Genomic DNA, 21,514 nt, shown 5'->3' on the forward strand with positions numbered 1-21,514 from the left:
CCACCCTAGGGAAAAGATACCTGTCATTCGCTTTATTTATATCCCTCATTATTTTATAAACCTCTATAAGGTCACCCCTCATCCTCCTACCTTCCAGTGAAAAAGGTTCCCGCCTATCCAGCCTCTCCTTATAACTCAAACCCTCCATTCTCGGCAACATTCTGGTAAGTCTTTTCCAAAACATCTCCAGCTTACTAATATCTTGCCTATAACAGGATGTTACAGTTCTGGTCACAGCACTCCAGAAGTGGACTCACCAATATAGTTTACAACGTCAACATGATGTCCCAACTCCTATACTGAAAGGTCTGAGCAATAAAAGCAAGCTTGTCAAACACCTTCTTAACTACCCTGTCTACATGTGATGCAAACTTCAAAGAATTATGTACATGAATCCCAAGGTCTCTCTGTGCTCCACCACTACTCAAGCCCTACTTTTGATTGAGTAAGTCGTCCCCTTGTTTGTTTTACCAAAATGCAAATCCTCGCATTTATCCAAAATAATTTCCAGCTGCCACTCCTAAGCACATTGATCCAACTAATCAAGAACTTTTTGTAATCTTAGGTATCCTTTGTCACCGTCCACTATACCACCAATTTTGGTGCCATCTGCATACTTACTAAACATGACTTTTGCATTCTCATTTAAGTCATTTATGTAAATGATAAGCAAAATGGATCCCGCACTGATCCCCGTGGAACTCCATTGGTGACGGGCCTGCATTGTGAAAAACGTCCCTCCACCATCACTCTCTGTCTTCTGCCACTCAGCCAATTTTGTATCCAATTGTCAAGCTCAAGCTGAATCCCATGTGAGCTAATTTTACTATTTAGTCTACCATGTGGAGCCTTGTCAAAGGCTTTACTAAGCTCTTTGACCGCTCTGCCCCCACCAATCTTCTTGGTTACTTCCTCAAAAAAATCAATCAAGTTTATGAGATCCGATTTTCCTCATACAAAATCATGCTAACTATCCTTAATGAGTCCTCACCTCCTCAACTGCATATAAATCTTATCTTTCAGAATCACCTCCAACATCTTATCCACAACCAAAGTCAGACTCGCAGATCTATAGTTCCCATGTTTCTCCTTACATCCTTTCTTAAACAAAGGCACAACATTAGCCACTCTCCAGTCAGCCAGCACCTCACCTGTAGTTATGGATGAGGCAAATATTTCTGCCAGGGCCTGGCAATTTCTTCTCTTACTTTCTGCAGCATTCTGGGATACATTGGATCAGGTCCCAGAGATTTATCCACCTTTATGTTCTTTAAGACGTCCTGAGCCTCCTCTTCTGTAATGTGAAATGCTTTCAAAACATCAATATTTATTTCCCGGAGGTCTCTAGCTTCTATTTCTTTCTCCACAGTAAAAACTGACACAAAATATTCATTTAATATCTCTCCCACCTCCTGAGGTTCAACACAAAGATGACCTCTTTGATCTTTAATGGGCCCAGCTCTTTCTCAAGTTGCTCTCTTGCTCCTAACATACTTGTAGAATCTCTTTAAATTATGCTTAACCTTATCTGTCAAGGTCATCTCATATCCCCTGTTTACCATCCTGACTTCAAACTTCAGCGTGCCCTTACACTCTTTATACTATTCAAGAGATTCATTTGAACCTAGTTGTCTATATTTATTATATGATTCTTTTTTATTCTTAGCTAGAGCCTCAATATCTTTATTCATTCATGATTCACTAGCCTTACCTTTCACACTAACAGGAACATAATGCCTCTGAACTCTCATTATTAGATTACTTACAGTGTGGAAACAGGCCCTTCGGCCCAACAAGGCCACACCGACCCGCCGAAGCGTAACCCACCCAGACCCATTCTCCTACATTTACCCCTTCACCTAACACTACGGGAAATTTAGCATGGCCAATTCACCTAACCTGCACATCTTTGGATTGTGGGAGGAAACCGGAGCACCCGGAGGAAACCCACGCAGACACGTGGAGAATGTGCAAACTAGACCCAAAATGTTCCCCTATTATCACTTCAATCATTTGCCTTGCCTTACTACCCAAGAGAAGGTCAAGTTTTCTTCCTTCTCTAGTAGGAACATTGACATATTGATAAAGAAAATCTTCTTGAACATAGTTAACAAGTACTTCACTATCCAAACCTTTAAAGAGGAAACCTCGCAGATCACTGTGTTCTTACCTTAGACGGGAAGGGAGGAGGCGACCTGCTGGGCAGAGCCCATTGCTACATTAGCACAATCCCTACCATCCAGCTCTGCCCTCACAGTGTTCTTATACATGACAGTGCAGCTTGCAGCATGGAAGTGGCAGGCAAAGACAATGTCCAACAAGACAGAAGCTAACTATTGTCTTTTGATGTTAATTGACATATCAGTCACAATATGGTCCTCTATTAATATCCTTGTGCAAGGATTTACCATCCATCAGAAACTGCGCTAGCTATACAAATACTGTGGCTACAACATCAGGTTAGAGCCTAGGAATACCATACCATATTGTATCATAACAGATGATATCTGCCAAAGCCTCTCCACCATTTTGAAAGCACAAGTCAGCAGTTTGATGGAATACTTTTCAATTACCTGGATGAATGCAAGTCCCACTACACTCAAGAAGCTCAGCACCATCAGGACAAAGCAGCCCTCTTATTTGTCACCTCACCCACCACCTGACAAGCTGACAGCCTCGAACCTGCTCCCAGGGCGAACAGTTTAATTGTTTCAGGGGTAACACCACACCACTCTCCACCAAATTAACAAAGAACTCCATCCCAGATCAAAAAAAAAGTGGGTGGCACGGTGGTTAGCACTGCTGCCTCACACTGCTGGAGACCTGGGTTCAATTCCCACCTCAGGCGACTGACTGTGGGGAGTTTGCACGTTCTCCCCGTGTCTACGTGGGCCCCCCTCCGGGTGCTCCATTTACTCCCACAGTCCAAAGATGTGCAGGTTAGGTGAATTGGCCATGCTAAATTGCCCATAGTGTTAGGTAAGGGGTATGGGTGGGTTGCGCTTCGGCGGGTCGGTGTGGACTTGTTGGGCCGAAGGGCCTGTTTCCACACTGTAATGTAATCTAAAAAAAACTCCCGCTGCTCTCAGGGGAAGTGAGCATTAGAATACTTTGTCGGAATGCTTACTGGGATCATGCATCGAGGGTGGGGGAGGGAGGCAAGGAGTAGGGAGTGAGTGAGAGAGAGAGAAGGAAACAGACAGAGATTGTGGTGCAAATGTAGCAATGTTCAGTGAATGTTGGAGAGTTAGCAGGGCACTTTGTTAAGCAGAAGCTCAGTTGCTGGCTGCCTGAAGCTTCAACACTGAGCAATTTTACAAGAGAGGTTGTATGTGTGTGGAAGGGGGAAGGTGTGAAACTAGATCGAACCATTGGCGACCCTCAACTCTCCCCACCTCACTCATCCCCAAGTTATGCCTGACCCAAGTTCCATTTGAAAGGGGTTGGGGGGGGGCGTCGGGAGAGAGAGAATCTGTGAGTCTTGGACTCTCATTCTGAAACCCCAAATCCTTCAAAACCTCCAGCCGTTCACAGCATCCCAGCCCTTTGGGCACCTCTCAAAAAAAGGAGCTTTGACTTGTGCCAAGAGAAAACTTCCTGCTATTTTTTTTCCTCTTTGAAAATTTTTTGGGGAGAAATCCCATAGTTTGAATGTCTTTATTCACATTATGAAGTGATTTCCTAGCTGGAGATGAAAGTTAGAAGCCGTGACAGCATTTAAATAGCACTGAATTCAGCCACCGGGCCAGTGCTGTTATTTAATTCAGAAGCCCCTTAAAATATAAAATTTACTGTATTCTTTCATTGAAATATATGATTTAAAATTTTACTTAGACTGTGCTATCATTTACATTAGGTTAACTGCTATGTTTGTTTTGATTTTTAACTGATGTTTTTGGTGGTTTGCCCCAACCCTGTTTTTCCTATAGGTTCCATTATTTCTATTGCACGATTTTCCATAACAGAATGTCACACAGCAACACAACTACAGCATTATAGGAGAACTATCTGTACTTCTTAATTTTGTTTTGAAGTGAAGTTCTCTCCCAGTGGTTGGAGAATGGGAGGTGATTGCATGCTCTGTACCAATCAAAAGATAGCAATGATCATTAATCACTGTTAGCACAGATCTGCTAGACACTGCATTCTTGTAGCTGCAGAGGCACCCTTTTCCTCCATGCCATTTGACACTGGTGTACTAATTATAAGGAGAGACACAAATGGACAAATATATTATTATCTGGCGAGATTATTTCAATATCCATACTCAGTTCCACAAGCCCCTGTCTCGTGGGTTTTCTTTCAACATGTCTAATTATATGGGAACAACAGAGAAAAAAAATCTAATGGAACACTGAAGTCCTTATCTGCCTAAACAGGAGAAGATTGGAATGACATGGGCATTCATATGAGAAGTTTATGCTGCATTGCATTCAGCATTTGGTCAGCTGATTGTTTGACCTTTGGGCTATCTCTATTCTCTAATGTTGTGCTTCTTTGAGATGCTTGATTGGCTCTCCCATGTGAAGCTGACCTTTAAGCCAACTGAATGCATAGTGGGAAAGGAAACCAGCAGAATAAGAAAAATAAACTTGCATGCTGTGTCCTGAACTAGGAGAAGAGATTAAATCCTGCAATTATTAAAGCTGTGAAGCCTGTAAAAAGATATTATGCCATAGACAGGATTATGAGTAATAAGCAGCACCTTGCAATTACAACTAATATCAACGGAAACGCCAATTGGTCAGCTCCATTTTGTGATAACTGTGCATGGCACAAGCAGTGGACATTGTGTATATATTCTTTAAAGCACAGCAAACTTTTAAGTTCACTTTCAACTCAGTAACGAATCAGACACCGAGTGAGGTGTCCTTTAGGTTTCGATGAAAATAATATTTTGTGAAATGATGGGTTGTGAGTTGCTCCGAAAGGGACATTTTGCATTTTTCAAGTGGATTGCACTAAATATATTCAGTCAGATAAAAGTAAATGTCTGTAGCTATCCATGCAGACATGCCACACACTGCTGTCATTCTCGTCAATCTAAAGATGATAGCTAATGTTCGAGGTTTGGATGAAACTGCTGGAGTGTGCATTAAGCTAGAATCTCAAAAGATAGGTTATCTATCATCATAATAGCCTATTACTGATAATAGGCTGCTACTCATCCAAGAGACAGTATATATATATATAAATATACATGTATATAATTGCTATGGTCTCTTTCACTGTGATTTGGCTTGCTCTCAGTCATTACACTTCCAATTTTAAGCTAATTTATAAAATATTAATCACTGTTTGTGTGCCACATGAATGTGAATGATATTCCCTTACATTCCAAAAAAGAATATTAATACTTGCAAAATAATTTGTTACCCCTTCCTGTAAGTATCAAACAAAATAGAAAAGTCATTAAAGCTGCAGTACTATCCCCACATGAAGTGTGTTATTTTTTCTTCTTGATTATTATCTATCATTTTGTATGATTTAATGACAGGTATTAAGCAGCTAATATAACATCTTTCACATAATCATGTGAAAATAAATATGCTCAAATATGTTACACATTTTTCTGGAAAAAAATGATTAAATTATTAATTTGACTTGGAAAAGTAAGTGAACTAGTTGACAAAACTTGACTTAATTTATTCAATACTTAGCTAATTAGTCATCATTTCCATAATGAATTGACCATGAAAATTCTACTGACTTAGTTATACAAGGAAATCTTTCAGTTTTTGCAAAGCTTTCCAGACCCCAAATGCATTCCCAGCTCAGTGCATCATGAGTATATTGGAATTAAAATCATTGATTCACTACTGTCTTCATATTATGGATTTCTAGGACACACGTTATAATCAGGTTAGCCCATTTTACAGAGTATCTGCCCACTTAATATTGCACATCAATTTCTAGCATGTAATATCTAGAACATGAAGTGTGCCTATGAATAGGCAGGAAATTCATTTAAATATTGAAGCATAAGCAGACTATTCTGCATGACAGACCCCAAATTTGAGTACAGAAAACATTCTTCTCATAAATATTCATCATGTTATGCAACATATAACCATTGCTGACAAAAGTTATAAGCTTCCGAAGCAGTTTGCCTTTCTTATGAGGACAAACACAAGAACGTTGAATGCCAAGTGTCAAATGATCACCACAGTTTATACTGCAGGAGAAAAAGGAGTTGATTGGTTGGCATATCGACTCAGATTTGAATTACCTGGGAACTTGAGAACCCTATAGTTCCCCATTGCTTTTTGTCATGGCAACATCTGTGAAATGTTGGAATGATTTGAAGTTAGGCATTCTTATGTTTTCCTGATGGATGCAAGATATAAAAATTCACTAACGTCTCTCCTTTCAGCAATATTTCACTTATAAACATCTGGGAGGGAAGGTAACACAAAATATATTGATGAAGAACACAGTGATGTTATGGCCAACATATCTTAGGCACATCACAATTTTTTTATTTTCGACCAGAGTTTGACTGTATAGGTCTTTACTTTTATTGCAATATTCTTTCCCAGTGGAGACAGATTGGGCTGTGTGCTCCACTATTGCTTTCACGAGATTATAAAAATAAGAACAGGAATAGTCCATTCACCCATCAAACCTGTGCCATCACTCAAAAGGATTACAGCTGATTTGATTGTGTGTGCCTTACCAGCACTTTCTTGCCCACGCCCAGTTAACCTTTACACTCTTATTTGTAAAAAAATCTGTATAACTCAGCCTTGAATGTATTCAATGACCTAACCTGCACCGTGAGAGAGTTCCAAAATCAAAATTGCTCCTCAATACCATTTTAAATGCCCATCATTTTAAAATTGTGCACCTTACCCCACCCCATCCATGAGAGAGAACATCCATTCCTGGCACATCCTCTCAGTATTTTATGTGTTTCAATAAGGGTTTATTAGAATCAGTTCTCATTCTTCTAAACTCCAATGATCATAGGCTGAACCCACTCTTTCTTTTTTCATAAGATTATCTCAGGAATTAACATACTAAACCACTTTTGAACAACTTGCAATGCAAGTATAACCTTCCCAATGTGAGAAATCAAAACTGTACAGAGTATTCTAGGTGTGATCACAATAATATCCTCTAGAGTTGCAGCAATGTTTCCTTATCTTTATACTCCACCCCTTGCAATATAAGCCAACTTCCCACTGGCCTTCCTAATTACCACCTGTACCTCCTTGCTGTTCCATAATTGCATCCACAGGTACCTACAGCTCATTCCAGCAAATGATTACAACCAGCTAGCAAACCAGATGACATGAATAAGTGAAAGCCTGACTATTGATAATGAGACTGTCAGAGCCCACATGTTGCAATACCTGGACAATATTCTCACTGAAGTTGGAATGTGGCAGGTAATATTCACATGTCACAGCGCCAGACATCGACCACTTGCAAAAATAGAGTTGAACCATCCTTTAACATTCTGCGAAATCAAATGCAGCCAAAACTTTGCAAAAACAACACAGCAACTGACCGCAATCTCTTCATGCTAAATAACAGCTGGTCTTTCCTGCAATGCTCACATTTCACTCGCAAAGAAAAAAAAGATCGTTTTCTCAAAAACCTTCAAACGACAATATCAGGATTTGAGGGATACCGAATGATGGGAGCTATGTCAAGAAAATCAACAGCCAACACAGCCTGACTGGTTGTACTTATTGAATTTCCATGAACCATACATGCAGGCAATGTCACCCACCACTTAAACATTATGGAGAACTGCCTTAACAGCAGAAAATCAGACAGAGTTGTTATTCTGCATAATTAATGGTTGACCTGAAATTCATATACTCTTGAAATAGTTCAAAGCTCTAATAAGAGAGTTGACATTCTGAGAAATGTGTATTTATTATAATGATAGAGAAAGAATGGTCATATAATCCCTACAGTGTGGAAGCATCCCATCAAGTCCTCTCCTCCAAAGAGCATCCCACCCTTTCCTACCCCATCCCTGTAACCCTGTAACCCTTCCCACAACTAATCCACCTTGCCTGCACATTATGGGCAATTTAGCATGGCTCATCCATTCAGCCTGCACAACTTTAGACTGGCAGAGGAAACGGGATCACAGGTAGAATTTGCAAACTCTACACACACAGTCGCACGAAGGTGGAATCGACCTGGGTCCCTAGCGCTGTGAGGCAGCAGTGCTAATGATTAGGCCACCATTCAGTTCACGGTCCTCTTACTTGGCTTTGGATTGTACAGGGCATTTACTTAAGTGCATAGCCTCTTCTATTCTTTTTTAAGGCTGCGTACACACACACACTCACTCCAACATAGACACACACACACACAGTATCTCAGTGAAGCCAACTTTTGCATAGACTGTGCAGGATGTACAGGGAAAATTGAAGTTGATGAAGCAGAGCTTTGTTGAAAGAAGTTAAAAGGAAGTCGCAGGAGATATTATTAATGGAGATGCTAGAATTCAAAAAGTTTAAAAACTAGCATAAAGACACTTCATCTGAATGCTTCTAGCATTCAAAACATGGTAGATGAGTTAACAGCACAAATCATCGCAAATGTATAGGATTTAGTAGCCATTATGGAGACATGGTTGCAGGATGGTCATGGAATATTGTGTGCAATTCTGGTCTCCTTCCTATTGGAATGATGTTCTGAAACTTGAAAGAGTTCAGAAACGATTTACAAGGATGTTGCCAGGGTTGGTGGATTTGAGCTACAGGGAGAGGTTGAATAGGCTGGGACTGTTTTCCCTGGAGCGTTGGAGGCTGAGGGGTGACCTCATAGAGGTTTATAAAATCATGGATAGGATGAATATACAAGGTCATTTCCCTGGGATGAGGGAGTGCAGAACTAGGGGGCATAGGTTTAGGGTGAGAGGGGAAAGATATAAAAGGGACCTATGGGGACTGAAGTTAATTAGGTTGATTCCGGAGTTGGGGGGGGGTTGGCTTATGAGAGACTGAGTAAACTGGGGTTATGTTCATTGGAATTCAGAAGAATGAAGGGGGAATCTTACAGAAACATGCAAAATTATGAAGGGAATAGATAAGATAGAAACATGGAGGTTGTTTCCATTGGTGGGTGAAACTAGAACAAGAGGGCAAAGCCTCAAACTTAGGAGGAGCAGATATAGCAGATGAATTGTGAAGGAACTTCTTCACCCCAAAGGGTAGTGAATCTGAGGAATTCCCTGCCCAGTAAAGTGACTGAGGCTTCCCCGTTGAATCTTTTTAAAGCTAAGATAAATAATTCTTTGAACAGTAGAGGAATTAATGGTTATGGTGAGGGAGGTGGAGGTTTTTTTTAAGATTAGATTACTTACAGTGTGGAAACAGACCCTTTGGCCCAACAAGTTCACACCCATTCCCCTAACACGACAGGCAATTTAGCATGGCCAATTCACCTAACCTGCACATTTTTGACTATGGGAGGAAACCAGAGCAAACCCACACAGACACAGGGAGAATGTGCAAACTCCACACAGTCAGTCACCTGAGGCAGGAATTGAACCCAGGTCTCTGGCACTGTGAGGTAGCCACAAAGCGTTCAGCTGTGATCTTATTGAATGGTGGGACAGGCTGAAAGGGCCAGATGGCCTACTCCTGCTCCTAGTTCTTATATTCTTATGAGCAGAGATTTCAAGAAAATTCCACAGCAGAGAGATATAAATGGCTGTAAGCAAAAAGATCACAGTAACCTTGGCTGAGCCCTACTGCAAGGGAAGGATCAAATTACTTCCATGATGACACCTGTAGGAGCAGTTGCAGCCAAAGAACAGTTTAAAATACTGAGAAACTTTAAAATTAGATACCTTTCGGGCCAAATATGCACTTGGTGCACTCCAGTAATACTGTCGACCTTTATCTTCATTTATGATCACCTGCTGCTGTCTAACCAAGAACCCCTGCCTCGGCAGGATATTTGAAATACCTTCTAAATCCGCGAGGAACCAATCAAACATGTCGGTCACCTAAAAAAGCAAAATTTAAGGAAAAAATGTGTTATTTACTTATATCAAATTTGGCCAGATATCTTACTGCTAGCATGTACCTTACATCGCTAAACATATTTGAACATTACTGCATTTGTAATTTATAAAAAAAACACAGTATAACATGGTGATCAAACACACCTCTCTAAAAATCTATGTCCTGAGGTTCTGCAAGGGTTTTACCATTCCCCAGTGTTCACTTTACTCAAACCCCAAATCCTCCAGATAAAAAAAAAGCCATAATTTGCTGTAAACAGCTGTCTCCCCTTGTCTGCTTACATCAGTCCTTTTCCAAAGTTAAAGGGAACATACTCATGGAAATTCAAAGCCCTTTACGTCTTCATTTACACTTTATTTTTATCCAGGTCATTTCACCCCCTCCCCAAGGATTTCAATTGCCATGTGTATTGAGGGTTAGTGTGATGTAGTGAGTTTATCAGCCTGAGCTGAATATCTAGGGAAGAGAAAAGAAGGCATTCCCTTATTGACCTGCTTAGGAATATTACTAGACAGCTCTAGAGCTGGTCAAGACTCAAACCTGGGCCTTTTGGCTCTAAGGTAAAGGCACAACTGCTGCACCACAACAACCTCCTAGGGAGAGTAGTAAATCTATCACAGATGATATCCTTTAGTTGATTGAGGATGAATTAATACTGATGGATGTTGAGTTTCCAATTAGGTTCACTCAATTTACAGGAGTTAATCGGTCAAACCTAATTGGCAATGTGGTATTGCTCTCAAACATGTCTTACTGATATGATTTGCACAGAGAAAATTATAGCAATATTTCTCTAAGATCAATTACTACCAGCCACATGTCTAAAGAAGCCCTGGTCACAGCACCAATAATTTTCTAACTCTGTAAAACTCAACCATGATTTCCCAAAATCCATGGTTAATGGGTAAGCTCTCTGACTTTAGTGTAAGCACAAAACATTAACCCACATCCTCAACAGCAGTAAACCATAGATATTAGACAAATTTTATCTTGTCACTTGATAGCACTTACATTATCATATCTCCATTGACAGCTTTCGCAGACACTAGATACTCCTGAACAGAAACACCTTTCACAACCATAGTAATTCTCTGAGCGCAAGTTGAAGAACCCTGTTTTACACTGGGCACAATTTTCTCCTTCGGTATTGGCCTGGAAATTACATTAATCATAAATCATGTTAACTATTATGATTAATTAATAAAGTTATTCAGATACTAGAAGGCACACTTCATTCTAGGAAAAAAAAGGGAGATATTCTTTGACTCAGATACCTTAATATCACAATATAACACTAGAGTCCCACTTAACACTTATGATTCTAACTGATAGTAACACTGGACAAAGTCATAACCGAGAGTGAGACCAGGCCTGATAGATCAGAAACGTTATTTTTGCAACTTGGTTACTGTAATGGATGATTTCAAATATAGTCATAAGGCTGTTGAAAGTTTATTACACAGGATAAGAAAAGCAAGATTCAACATTTTTCCTACAAACATCCTTGAACTATAACCCAGAGAAGTATAACTCCTATCTCAACTGTAAGATTTCTTATTCAACTGACTCTTTCCAGTTTTGCTGACATAAAGCCTTCTTTCCAGCTCTGAGATCTAGAGACTGCTTTTCAGTTCCAACAGCTTGGACTTTCTAACTGCTTTAAAACAAAACAAGTCATTCACTTTCACAGAAAGGAAAGCAAAATCTATTTTACCTTAACTTTAAAATCCAAATTCCCATTCAACAGTAATATAAACCTTTATCACAAAAGATAATTTTGAAGTGTCCCTCAAATTACAATCCAAATGTTAAATTGATAAAAGGATGCAATTGTTCAAAGAGGATTAATATACACAGCATGATTTCCCTCTTGGCTGTTATTAGAATGTTAAAAAAAAACAGAACTGTTGGCTAGTGACATATAACTAAATTAGTCATTACTTAAAGCTAATAGGATCTAACGCCAGAAGTCTCTTGCAAGTTATTTAAGTTCTCAAGCAAACACTGAGGTAGTGACCACAATGATTTGTTCACCATACTCCATGGCAGAGTACCCTTTAATGAAGCTGGTGCATAGCAACTAGGGACCCCACTGTCAAGTTACCTTCATCTCGATTAAGTTAGTGGGAGGAAGGGACATGAATAATAATCCTCCTCTTCCTCAAAAAGGCCCTTAAGTGGGCAATCAATACCCATTTAGGGATCTCATTTTGCTGTTACATTCAACCTGATCAAAGAGCCCAACACTGGGAAGGGGAGCCCATTGATAGACACCGTTACCACTAGCTGCATGGTTCTTCAAATCCTCCTCTCCCACAAGTTCCACCTTGCTGTGCTGTTCTTGCCATCATTCACCCAAGCCTAGGTACCTCCTTGATTCAAGGTCTCAGATTGCTCTACAACCAACAGCAGCAACCAACTCAACTGTGGCACTGTTGAGTATAGAAAGGCTTATAGCATCTTACAGATCAGCACCTCTTAACAGGCAGGAATTTCATCCCTGGGGTCCTTGATCCAAGTGGAAGGCCTACTGTTGGCCTACCAAGAGTCTGAATGACACAGCATTGTGATGAGCCTTCCCCCCCAAAGAAAATGCAATGGTCTCGTCAGATCACTATCCAACAGTCAAAACTCCCTCCACCTCCATGAGATTTTGTCCAATTTTTCAGTTGACATTTTCAGTGAAACAGTATCCCATTCTACCAACAAAAGTCATGGAATTTAAATCAGAAATTTTGAATGTATAGAAGAAGCCTTATGCCTTACTTCCATATATTGATATGCTGTTTGTGTGAAATTGGTTCTCCAAAGCAATTCATTGGTTGGCTCCTCCAGCTTGTGCCAACATCACCACAAATGTAGGGAATAGTGGATTAGAAATCAAACATGAAATTATCCTAGTCAATGTTACCAAAGATAATCCCCACAGAAACAAAAAATAATTAATTGGGTATCTCACATGAATGATGTTTTTTAAGTTGCTCAGAGTAGAATTACCAACCTTTTCAGTTACCAACATTTTATGAATATTCAACTTTCAAAAACACAGTGAAAGTCCATGCACTTCGAACATATTTAGCTGACGAACAGTGAATGATATTTTGATGAAATAAACTGCATTTTCTATTTTCCTGTCTTTATTTACAAATACATTAAAGTGATGATTTAATTATGGAAAAACAATATGCTACCTTGCAAACACAAGGCTCAATGCATGGGTCAGCATTCAGGCTTCCATCAATATTACAGGTACATGGGACGCAGTCTGGATATCCAGTGAAACCAAATGCACATCTGTCACATTTATCTCCACCATAACCAGCCTTGCAGTGGCAGGACCCAGGAAGCAGACCTAGAATGATAATAAGAATTTGCAAATTCAAAATCCAAATAATCCTCATAGTTGCAAAATAGAAATGTGATTGATATTTCATAAGGACATTACCTCCTTCAATGTGCTTGATATCCTTAATACATTTATTATGAAAGGACCCAATTAGATTGCACAGACAAGGTATGCATGGATTTGGTTCATACGGAGAAACCTGGAAAAAGATGTGAAAGCTTGATAAAGGAAAGCAAGTACATATTGCTTTGCTATAATATGATATCATGATTTTTGATTTGTATTACAGTACACCATAATGTATTTTCATAGATAAAATGAACCAAGCCCCCTACCCAAAATTTGACAATGCTGGGCTGGGTCAATTGACATTAAGAATGCCTCCCTCCCTGTCCCACAGTCCTGCAAGCAAATATGACAGAATTTGCTGAACATGCTCCCAGTTGGACTACTACCCCACCTGCTGTCACTAACAAATGAAACTAAGGGCTTAAGTTAGCAGGAGGGCAGGAAGTCTGTCCACACGGCTATCTGTCACAGACTTAACAGGGACAAAGTAGAGAAGACAATAGGGTTCCAATCCTGCACACTCCTACCCAATTAAGTACTCAAATTCAACTCAGGTATGGGCATTAGTGATGTATGACCAACCCGTGTCACTACTCATCATGGGGCATGATGGCTCGGTGGTTAACACTGCTGCCTCACAGTAGCAATCCCACCCATGATATGACCGCCTGTGTGGAGTCTGCGCATCTTCTCTGTTTCTCTGTGGGTTTGCTCTGGGTGCTCTGGTTTCCTCCCACAGTTCAAAGATGTTTAGATGAGGTGGGTTGGCCTCACTAAATTGCTCATAGTGTCCAGGAATGTGCAGGCTAGGTGGGTCAGCCATGGGAAATACAGGTTTATAGAAATAGGATCGTGGACTGAGTCTGGATGAGATGCTCTTCGGATGGTTAATGTGGACTCAAGGGGCTGAATGTCCCACATTGCATGGCACTTGATTTAGTCTAGCCTTCTCCATGAAACTGTTTGGGTTATCCACCAGTTCTTAAGTGAGTGAGACCCCCATCATCCCTCCAGCCCCACATTGTAGGGGTTCCATGTTGTATGGGTTCGCTATACAATTACTCACTATAGTGCACATTCACAGTTCCTTGAAAGTGGAGTCTCAGGTAGACAGGATATATGAAGAAAGCATTTAGTATGCTTTCCTTTACTGGTCAGAGCATTGAGTATAGGCGTTTGAGAGGTCATGTTGTGGCTGTACTGGCCATTTTTGAAACACACCTCGATTATCTGGCATTTGATTATCTGAATATCAAATTATCCAGCAAGATCGAACGTCCTACTATGTTATCCAGCATTCGATTATCCGGTATTCGATTAACTGAACTAAATACTCTCCGCCCATGTCCTTCGAATAATCGAGGTTCCTCTGTATTGTGTGCAATTCTGGTCTCCCTCCTATCTGAAAGATGTTGCGAAACTTGAAAGGGTTCAGAAAAGATTTACAAGGATGTTGCCACGTTGGAGGGTTTGAGCTATAGGGAGAGTCTGGGGCTATTTTGCTGGAACATTGGAGGCTGGGGGGGGAGGGGGGGTAGGACCTTACAAAGATTGATATAATCATCAGGGGCATGGATAGGGTAAATAGACACGGTCTTTTTCCTGGGGTGGGGTGAGTTCAGAATTAGAGGGCATAGGTTTAAGGTGAGAGGGGAAAGATATAAAAGGGACCTAAGGGGCAACCTTTTCACACAGAGGGTGATACGCATATGGAATGAGTTGCCAGAGGAAGTAGTGGAGGCTAGTACACTTACAACATTTAAAAGGCATCTGGGTGACTACATGAATAGGAAAGGTTTAGAGGAATATGGGCCAAGTACTTGCAAATTAGCTTGGGATATCTGGTCGGCCTGGATGAGTTGAATTGAAGCACTTGCTTCTATGCTATACATCTCGATGACTCTATGTACATTTGTAGCCATCTTTCCACCATGGTTAGGATATACACAGCCTGCTTAGTATAGCATGGTACAGGAAAAGCATTTGATCATCTAACATATTTGTTTATTGCACAATAGCAACTATGAACTCGGACATATATTGTTAGTGAGACTATGAGGAAGATCCAAATGATAGTTGTAGCTCCCTCAAGATCATTAACTGTTCTCCTACAAATTCCATATGGCATCACTATACTGGATTTTGCCAGCATTATCCATTTCAGACCCATTCAGACTTCCACAATGATCCAAACATGACCCCAAACCTCTGTGCTCTACACTTAACCAGCAATTCCAAAGGAGGTATAGAGAAACAGGAGGAATGGAAACTCTGGGTCATGATCTTAGATAAGGAAAGTTCACAAAACTCCACATTTCTGCCCATTGATTTCAAGGGGCAAGACACTGTAGGTACCATGAATTTCTGGAGGGGGAGGCCCACTGGGCACCACAAGTCTTGGACTTTACTTCTCATTTAAAAATATAGGGAAGTTACGGTGAACAAAAGGCACTGAATCCAATCCCATAACTTTGTTGAGATAATAACACAAATTAATACATAAGTCAATTCTGTTAATTTCTGAACAATATAGCTTTAAAATCTAAATTAAAATTTCAATTAGAGTAAAAGGAGTGTTTTTCTTCTCCATGATGTTAAATACTACTGATTTTGAACAATGCACACAATCAGTTTTCATTGATTTCCATAACCAACTGTTGTTATAAAAACTTAATGATGATCGCAAATGGATGATGACAGTTAGTTTTGCGTACTATTTACAGATGCTCCACCTGTAAAAGTATTATTGTAAAACAAAAGTTTCTGTAATGCAAATTTAAACATATTATTGTGTTAGTCCTCAGATTTGAGAGAAAACAACAAAGCAGAAGAAGTTCCTTTATTACCGTACCCATTCTGGTCTGAAATATTCATCAATGCAGGTCTCACAGTTTATCCCTGTTGTATTGTTCACACAATCAATGCATACACCACCACCAATGTATTCTCCCTTTATATTTAAACTCTGGCTCCTATTTGCTACATTCTCATCGTAGTAACAATCTTTAGCTTTTCCATGGCAATTACATTCTGAAATGACAAAAGTTGATAAATGATAAGACAAAATAACGTCACAAAATTTCACTTAAAATGATTCTTCATTCAATTGGGGTGTACTTATTGAGCATGATTTTTCTTCCTTCAACTTGTAGAACACTTTCTCTTGGGCCATGAATTCCCTCTAAACAATGTACAGACACAAAAGCACAAAGCAGAGAAACTCCCAACAGCCTAGTCACAGGCACGTGCGGCTAGGTGGTATCAGGTTATTAAGCTTCAAGTCTTTCCTCGCCTCATTTGAGAAATATGTTCCTTCTCTTCAACAAAAACTTTATTAAGACTAAAATCCTTTGCATGAACAATTATGATAAGAATTATACCATTTGTTTTCCTAAATGCATGGTGGCTCAGTGGTTAGCACTGCTACCTCACAGCACCAGGGACCTGGGTTTGATTCCAGCCTTGGGTAACTAGCTGTGTGGACTTTGCACATTCTCCCTGTATCTGTGTGGGTGTGTTCTGGTTTCCTCCCACAATCCAAATATGCGCAGGTAATTGAATTGGCTATGCTAAATTGCCCACAGTGTTCAGGGATATGTAGGTTAGGTGCATTAGTCATAATCTGGATTTTCAATTTCTGTTATTTATAGAGTTCTGTAAGATCAGTTTTGAATGACCTCCTTCCAGATTTAAAGATTTCATTTTTAATCTGCTTCATGATTTGCCCCTCTACCTTTGGGATACTTTATTTATACTTTGGATACCAGAAATTGATCCAGTATTCTAAGGCATGCCCATATCCTTTAGATTGTAGACATGTTCATCGTTGAGCCTTTCAATGAGATAGCATGTGTTTCAATGTGAAGTGTTGCATATGCATGCAAATTCTTGTGCTGCAAATTTAACTACTTCCAATGCCATGCTACATCTCCATCTTGTGATTTTTTTTGTATTTGTCTATCACACTTTTCTGTCACATTTAACTTGATGGGCAATGAAATTAAACTTGTGTTGTCGCTCAAATGGATAATAATTCAATAATAGCTTCCTCGATCCAACTAAACTGCAATAGCTATAGGCCGAATTCCCCATAACAGCCTCCATGCTCCAACCGCGTATCACTGCTCCATCATTCCTTGTCATTCATGACTATTTACCTCCGAATATAGTCGAAAAGTGTGGTGCTGGAAAAGCACAGCAGGTCAGGTATCATCTGAGGAGCAGGAGAGATGACATTTCGGGCATAATGCCTACATCAGGAATCAGGGCTTATGTCTGAAACATCGACTCTCCTGCTCCTCGGATGCTGCCTGACCAGCTGTGCTTTTCCAGTGCCACACTTTTCGACTCTAATCTCCAGCATCTGTAGTTCTCACTTTCTCTCTATCTCCAATAATAGTTCCAAATGGTGTCTGATTTGCAGAGCAAAATTATCAGCCATGCAGCAAACAACAATCAACAGGGGCCTCCATGCACGCTGCATTGCAAGAAATCAACAGAGCCATGCACAAGTCTGAACCGTTGTGTGGAAACTTCAATGATATGCCATACCAGACGAGGGCTGTAGTTGGCCCTCGGATCTAATTACAATGGAGTTTTTTGCAGCCAGACTTGCACTCGTAATAGTGTCACGAGCCAAACGTGCAGGAGATAACGATCATCTCTGAGCAGACAACTTAGCCCTTGCTGTGCAGAACCAAAGAGTGTAGAATGGACAATAAGCATGCCAGAATGAACATCACAGCAGCTGGCGGAAAATCAGGGACAGACTTTATGATGTGTCACTGATCTTCATACACCAGCAATTCATGAAGGCAGTCCCATGCTGTGAAGATGTCTGCAGGACTGGAAAGCCTCTCAAGCTTGTTCCAGCATTCAATCAAATCATAGCTGATCTGTGCAGGAAATTCATCTACCTAGCTTTAGAATCTTATTTTGAGTGTGTGTTTATGGGGAAAAGAACATTTTTGAAGTGATTAAATGATTGATTTACCTTTTCTTTCAAATGTTTATATATTAGATGCTCTTGAGTAATCAATCAGGATTTATCATTTCCTTAAGTCCTTAGTAATTCTCCCTGCTAGTTTTTGCTTGCTTTTCTTATTCTTGATTCATGGGTTCTTAGCATGGGGGTGGAAGTTGACCAGGTAATGGGGGAGAGTTACTAGACGGCCAGGCAGAGCCAGTACTGACTGTCCACCACAAGCTCTGTTCATTGCCATATCTTGTTGCTCTCTACATAATTCTACAGGAAAATGGTTTGGCCAACACACAGGGTGCTCAGAGTCAGTGTCAGTTTGAAGCTTAGAATTCTAGGACAATGTAGGGGATCACTACACAACAGGAACACCCTTTTGATAATTGTAGCGACCTCCTGACTGCTAAAACATATAGATTGCTAATTTGACCAAACAGCAAGGGATGCTGGGTACACTGGCCAAGTAAAACTCTGAACTCACAAAACCTATACACTGGACACAGTACAAACACAATCACCAGGTGCTAACAATTAGCAAATGTAAAAGGGGAATGTTTTCCTGCCCAGACACAGCCCCAACAACTTAGACACTAAACAAAGCAGAGCCCAGACAGGAAGGCACCGAGTCCTACTACACAAAGCAACTAACAGTAACAAGCCATCCAAGTGATTGACAATGTTTCAAACTATTAACTGTAGCTCCCCGCTTGGCTAGAACTATAGGAAGTTCCAGAAAATCATCAAAAGGGTATAAAATGAGGGTATGCATGCAGACTACTCTCTTGAATCTTCTGGAAGCCTTCTGAGGAGACCAGCATGGCAACAAGCAGAGACTAGCTGACCATCCAGAGAGAGAGAGACAGGAAGAAAGCAGCTTCATAGGCTTAGAGACAGAACCAAAGAGACAGCGACTGCATAAATCTACAAGAGACTTAAGGGGCCAAATAGGATTACAGAGAGTACGTTTAGTATTAAAGGTTATTATAAATGTTTTCCTAATGAAGTTGGTACTGTTCTGCATTTGTACCGGTTTGTGTTTGCAGTGACTTAATCACTTCAGTATTGTGGGACCCCTGGGCAAATTCATTCCTAACACTCTGGCCAGAGTTGGCTAACTTGTTTAAGGAGGAAATAGACAATGTGATTTGCTGGTTACACATCCGATACAGCATTCTCCAAGTTGGTGTATGTGCAGAGGCGAAGGTGAATAATGGAAACATGATCTTTATTACCAGGATTTTACTTTGTCTCAATATGGAGAGGTGTGTGCCCCTCTCATCTTCAGGATGCACCACCAATGGCTCTTTTGAGACCTCAGAATATATTTTTCTCCTTATGTTCCCATTTTCACTGACAGTTCATGTGTCCAGTGATATGAGAAATTGATCGATGTGCCGGCCCTCCTAAGGCAGATGTTGTAGGGCCAGGGCATCAGGAGGTCACCACAGGGAATGAGGACTATCCAGAGTCTCAGCCAGGGCCATGGTGGAGTTGCTGAGAGACCTAGTGAAGATGAGTTGGCCTGGTCTGGCAGGGAAACTTGTCTACAGTCTAGTCAGAGTGTGCCGCATCATCCTGGCATGCCAAGCTCTGCACAATTGGAGCAGGCAATGAGGCAAAGTGATTGATGTTGAGAAACTGGGTGAATGCAAGCCATCTTCTGAGGAGGAGCATGAGGACAGAACTCAATTGTGTTGGGTACTACAAGCCCCAAAAAAGACCTGATAGGCATCAGGTTCCAACAGATGACAGCGAGGTGCAGCAGACGATCACAGCTTGTCAAATAGTCATTGGTCATCATAGTTGCATGATGAGAGCAAGCTACAGCCTCCAATCATTTTGCTTTAGTTCACTTTTGTCCGCTGTAAATAAAAGCTAATGATTGGAATTGTCTGATTGCTTGCCTGTGTGAGATGCACCCTACTGGCTAATGACAAGATGCTCATGTCCAATGGAGATTGGAGATAGGGTACTTGTGACTGAGAGAGGGTGTTTATATAGGATGCAGCTGCAGACAGATAAACTGCACATAGGTCTTACAAGAGGGCACAGGCGCAAGGTGGATGTCCAGTGAATAGTAACTTGTTCCAGGGACAGCAGGTGGTAATAAACAACATGAGGGATGCCATTGAGGTGGGCTAAGTAATTAATGAGGTCCTTCTGCAAAATAAAGCAAGAAATTAATCCCTCCTAAAAACCTGATGCAGGTTTGCCAAAAAAATGTAAGATTCAGCCATGGAGTCTCATTCCTTCAGGTTGTATTTGCTGTTAGGGATTATAAAGCAACAAGTGAAATAACTCCACAGAGGCCAGTATCCCTTCACCAAGTCACCCTTTATTTACAGGTGCATAGTATTTGACACTGGTCCAGCTTCTTCACAGCCAGCTCTCAGAGTGAACAGATGTCTGACTCTCCTGGTTATACTTGTCAGCCAGGACTCCATGATTGGACCAGATTAACAGTCTCAATCAGGGAACTCATATTCTTCTAGATCCATTTGGCTGACCTCATTACAATCATTACACCAAGATTGTTTCTTTTACTTTTATGAATTCTGCTTTTCTTTTATTTTTGTTTCCCCCTCTGTATTCAGACTGCATTTCCCACTTTTTATTGCTCATTTCTTACATAACGTACGTGACATGGTATTGACCTGCTCTAACTGAAATGCTTTCATTGTTGTTCTCCTATTTATTTCTCAATTCTTCAATCTAAATGATTGAGAAGATATCCACCTGGTAGCTCTATTTACTCAGGTCCCAAGTGCCCTGTTTCCTTTACTGAAACATTATCAACTTGCAACTTCAGCAAACTTCCATGTAAAAGAAAATTAAAACCTCGTACATACAAGGACAAGTCGGATGAATGGATAGACTACTCTGATGGAGCCAAACCTGAGTTCACATTTTTCCTTCCTTTCCAAATTAAAATAATTGCCATATGCCACTGACACATCTTAAGTTTTCGTCTCCAAATTTACACATATTTTCAATGAACGTAATGCATGACAGCACATATAAAAGACATGCGATATAAATATGTTCCCTTACAGACTTAAGTCTAGAGATAATCATTGTCCATTACTTTACAACCTGCAGCAATCTCTGCCTCAAGGGAATTGA

General features: G+C 40.4%; 1 protein-coding gene across 1 annotated transcript in view; it reads right to left on the bottom strand.

Annotated features, from left to right (window-relative positions):
• Positions 1-21,514, bottom strand: part of lama2 (laminin, alpha 2) — a 379,433-nt gene that overhangs the window by 225,272 nt on the left and 132,647 nt on the right. Inside the window, exons 8-12 of the mRNA XM_043675023.1 lie at positions 16,265-16,443; positions 13,444-13,543; positions 13,190-13,350; positions 11,010-11,150; positions 9,821-9,979 (exon numbers count right to left, since the gene is read on the bottom strand). Of these exons, the coding sequence (XP_043530958.1) occupies positions 9,821-9,979; positions 11,010-11,150; positions 13,190-13,350; positions 13,444-13,543; positions 16,265-16,443 (740 nt within the window). The remainder of the gene's footprint in view (positions 1-9,820; positions 9,980-11,009; positions 11,151-13,189; positions 13,351-13,443; positions 13,544-16,264; positions 16,444-21,514) is intronic.

Source organism: Chiloscyllium plagiosum, chromosome 3 (assembly GCF_004010195.1).
Source record: "Chiloscyllium plagiosum isolate BGI_BamShark_2017 chromosome 3, ASM401019v2, whole genome shotgun sequence".
NCBI classification, from domain to species: domain Eukaryota; kingdom Metazoa; phylum Chordata; class Chondrichthyes; order Orectolobiformes; family Hemiscylliidae; genus Chiloscyllium; species Chiloscyllium plagiosum.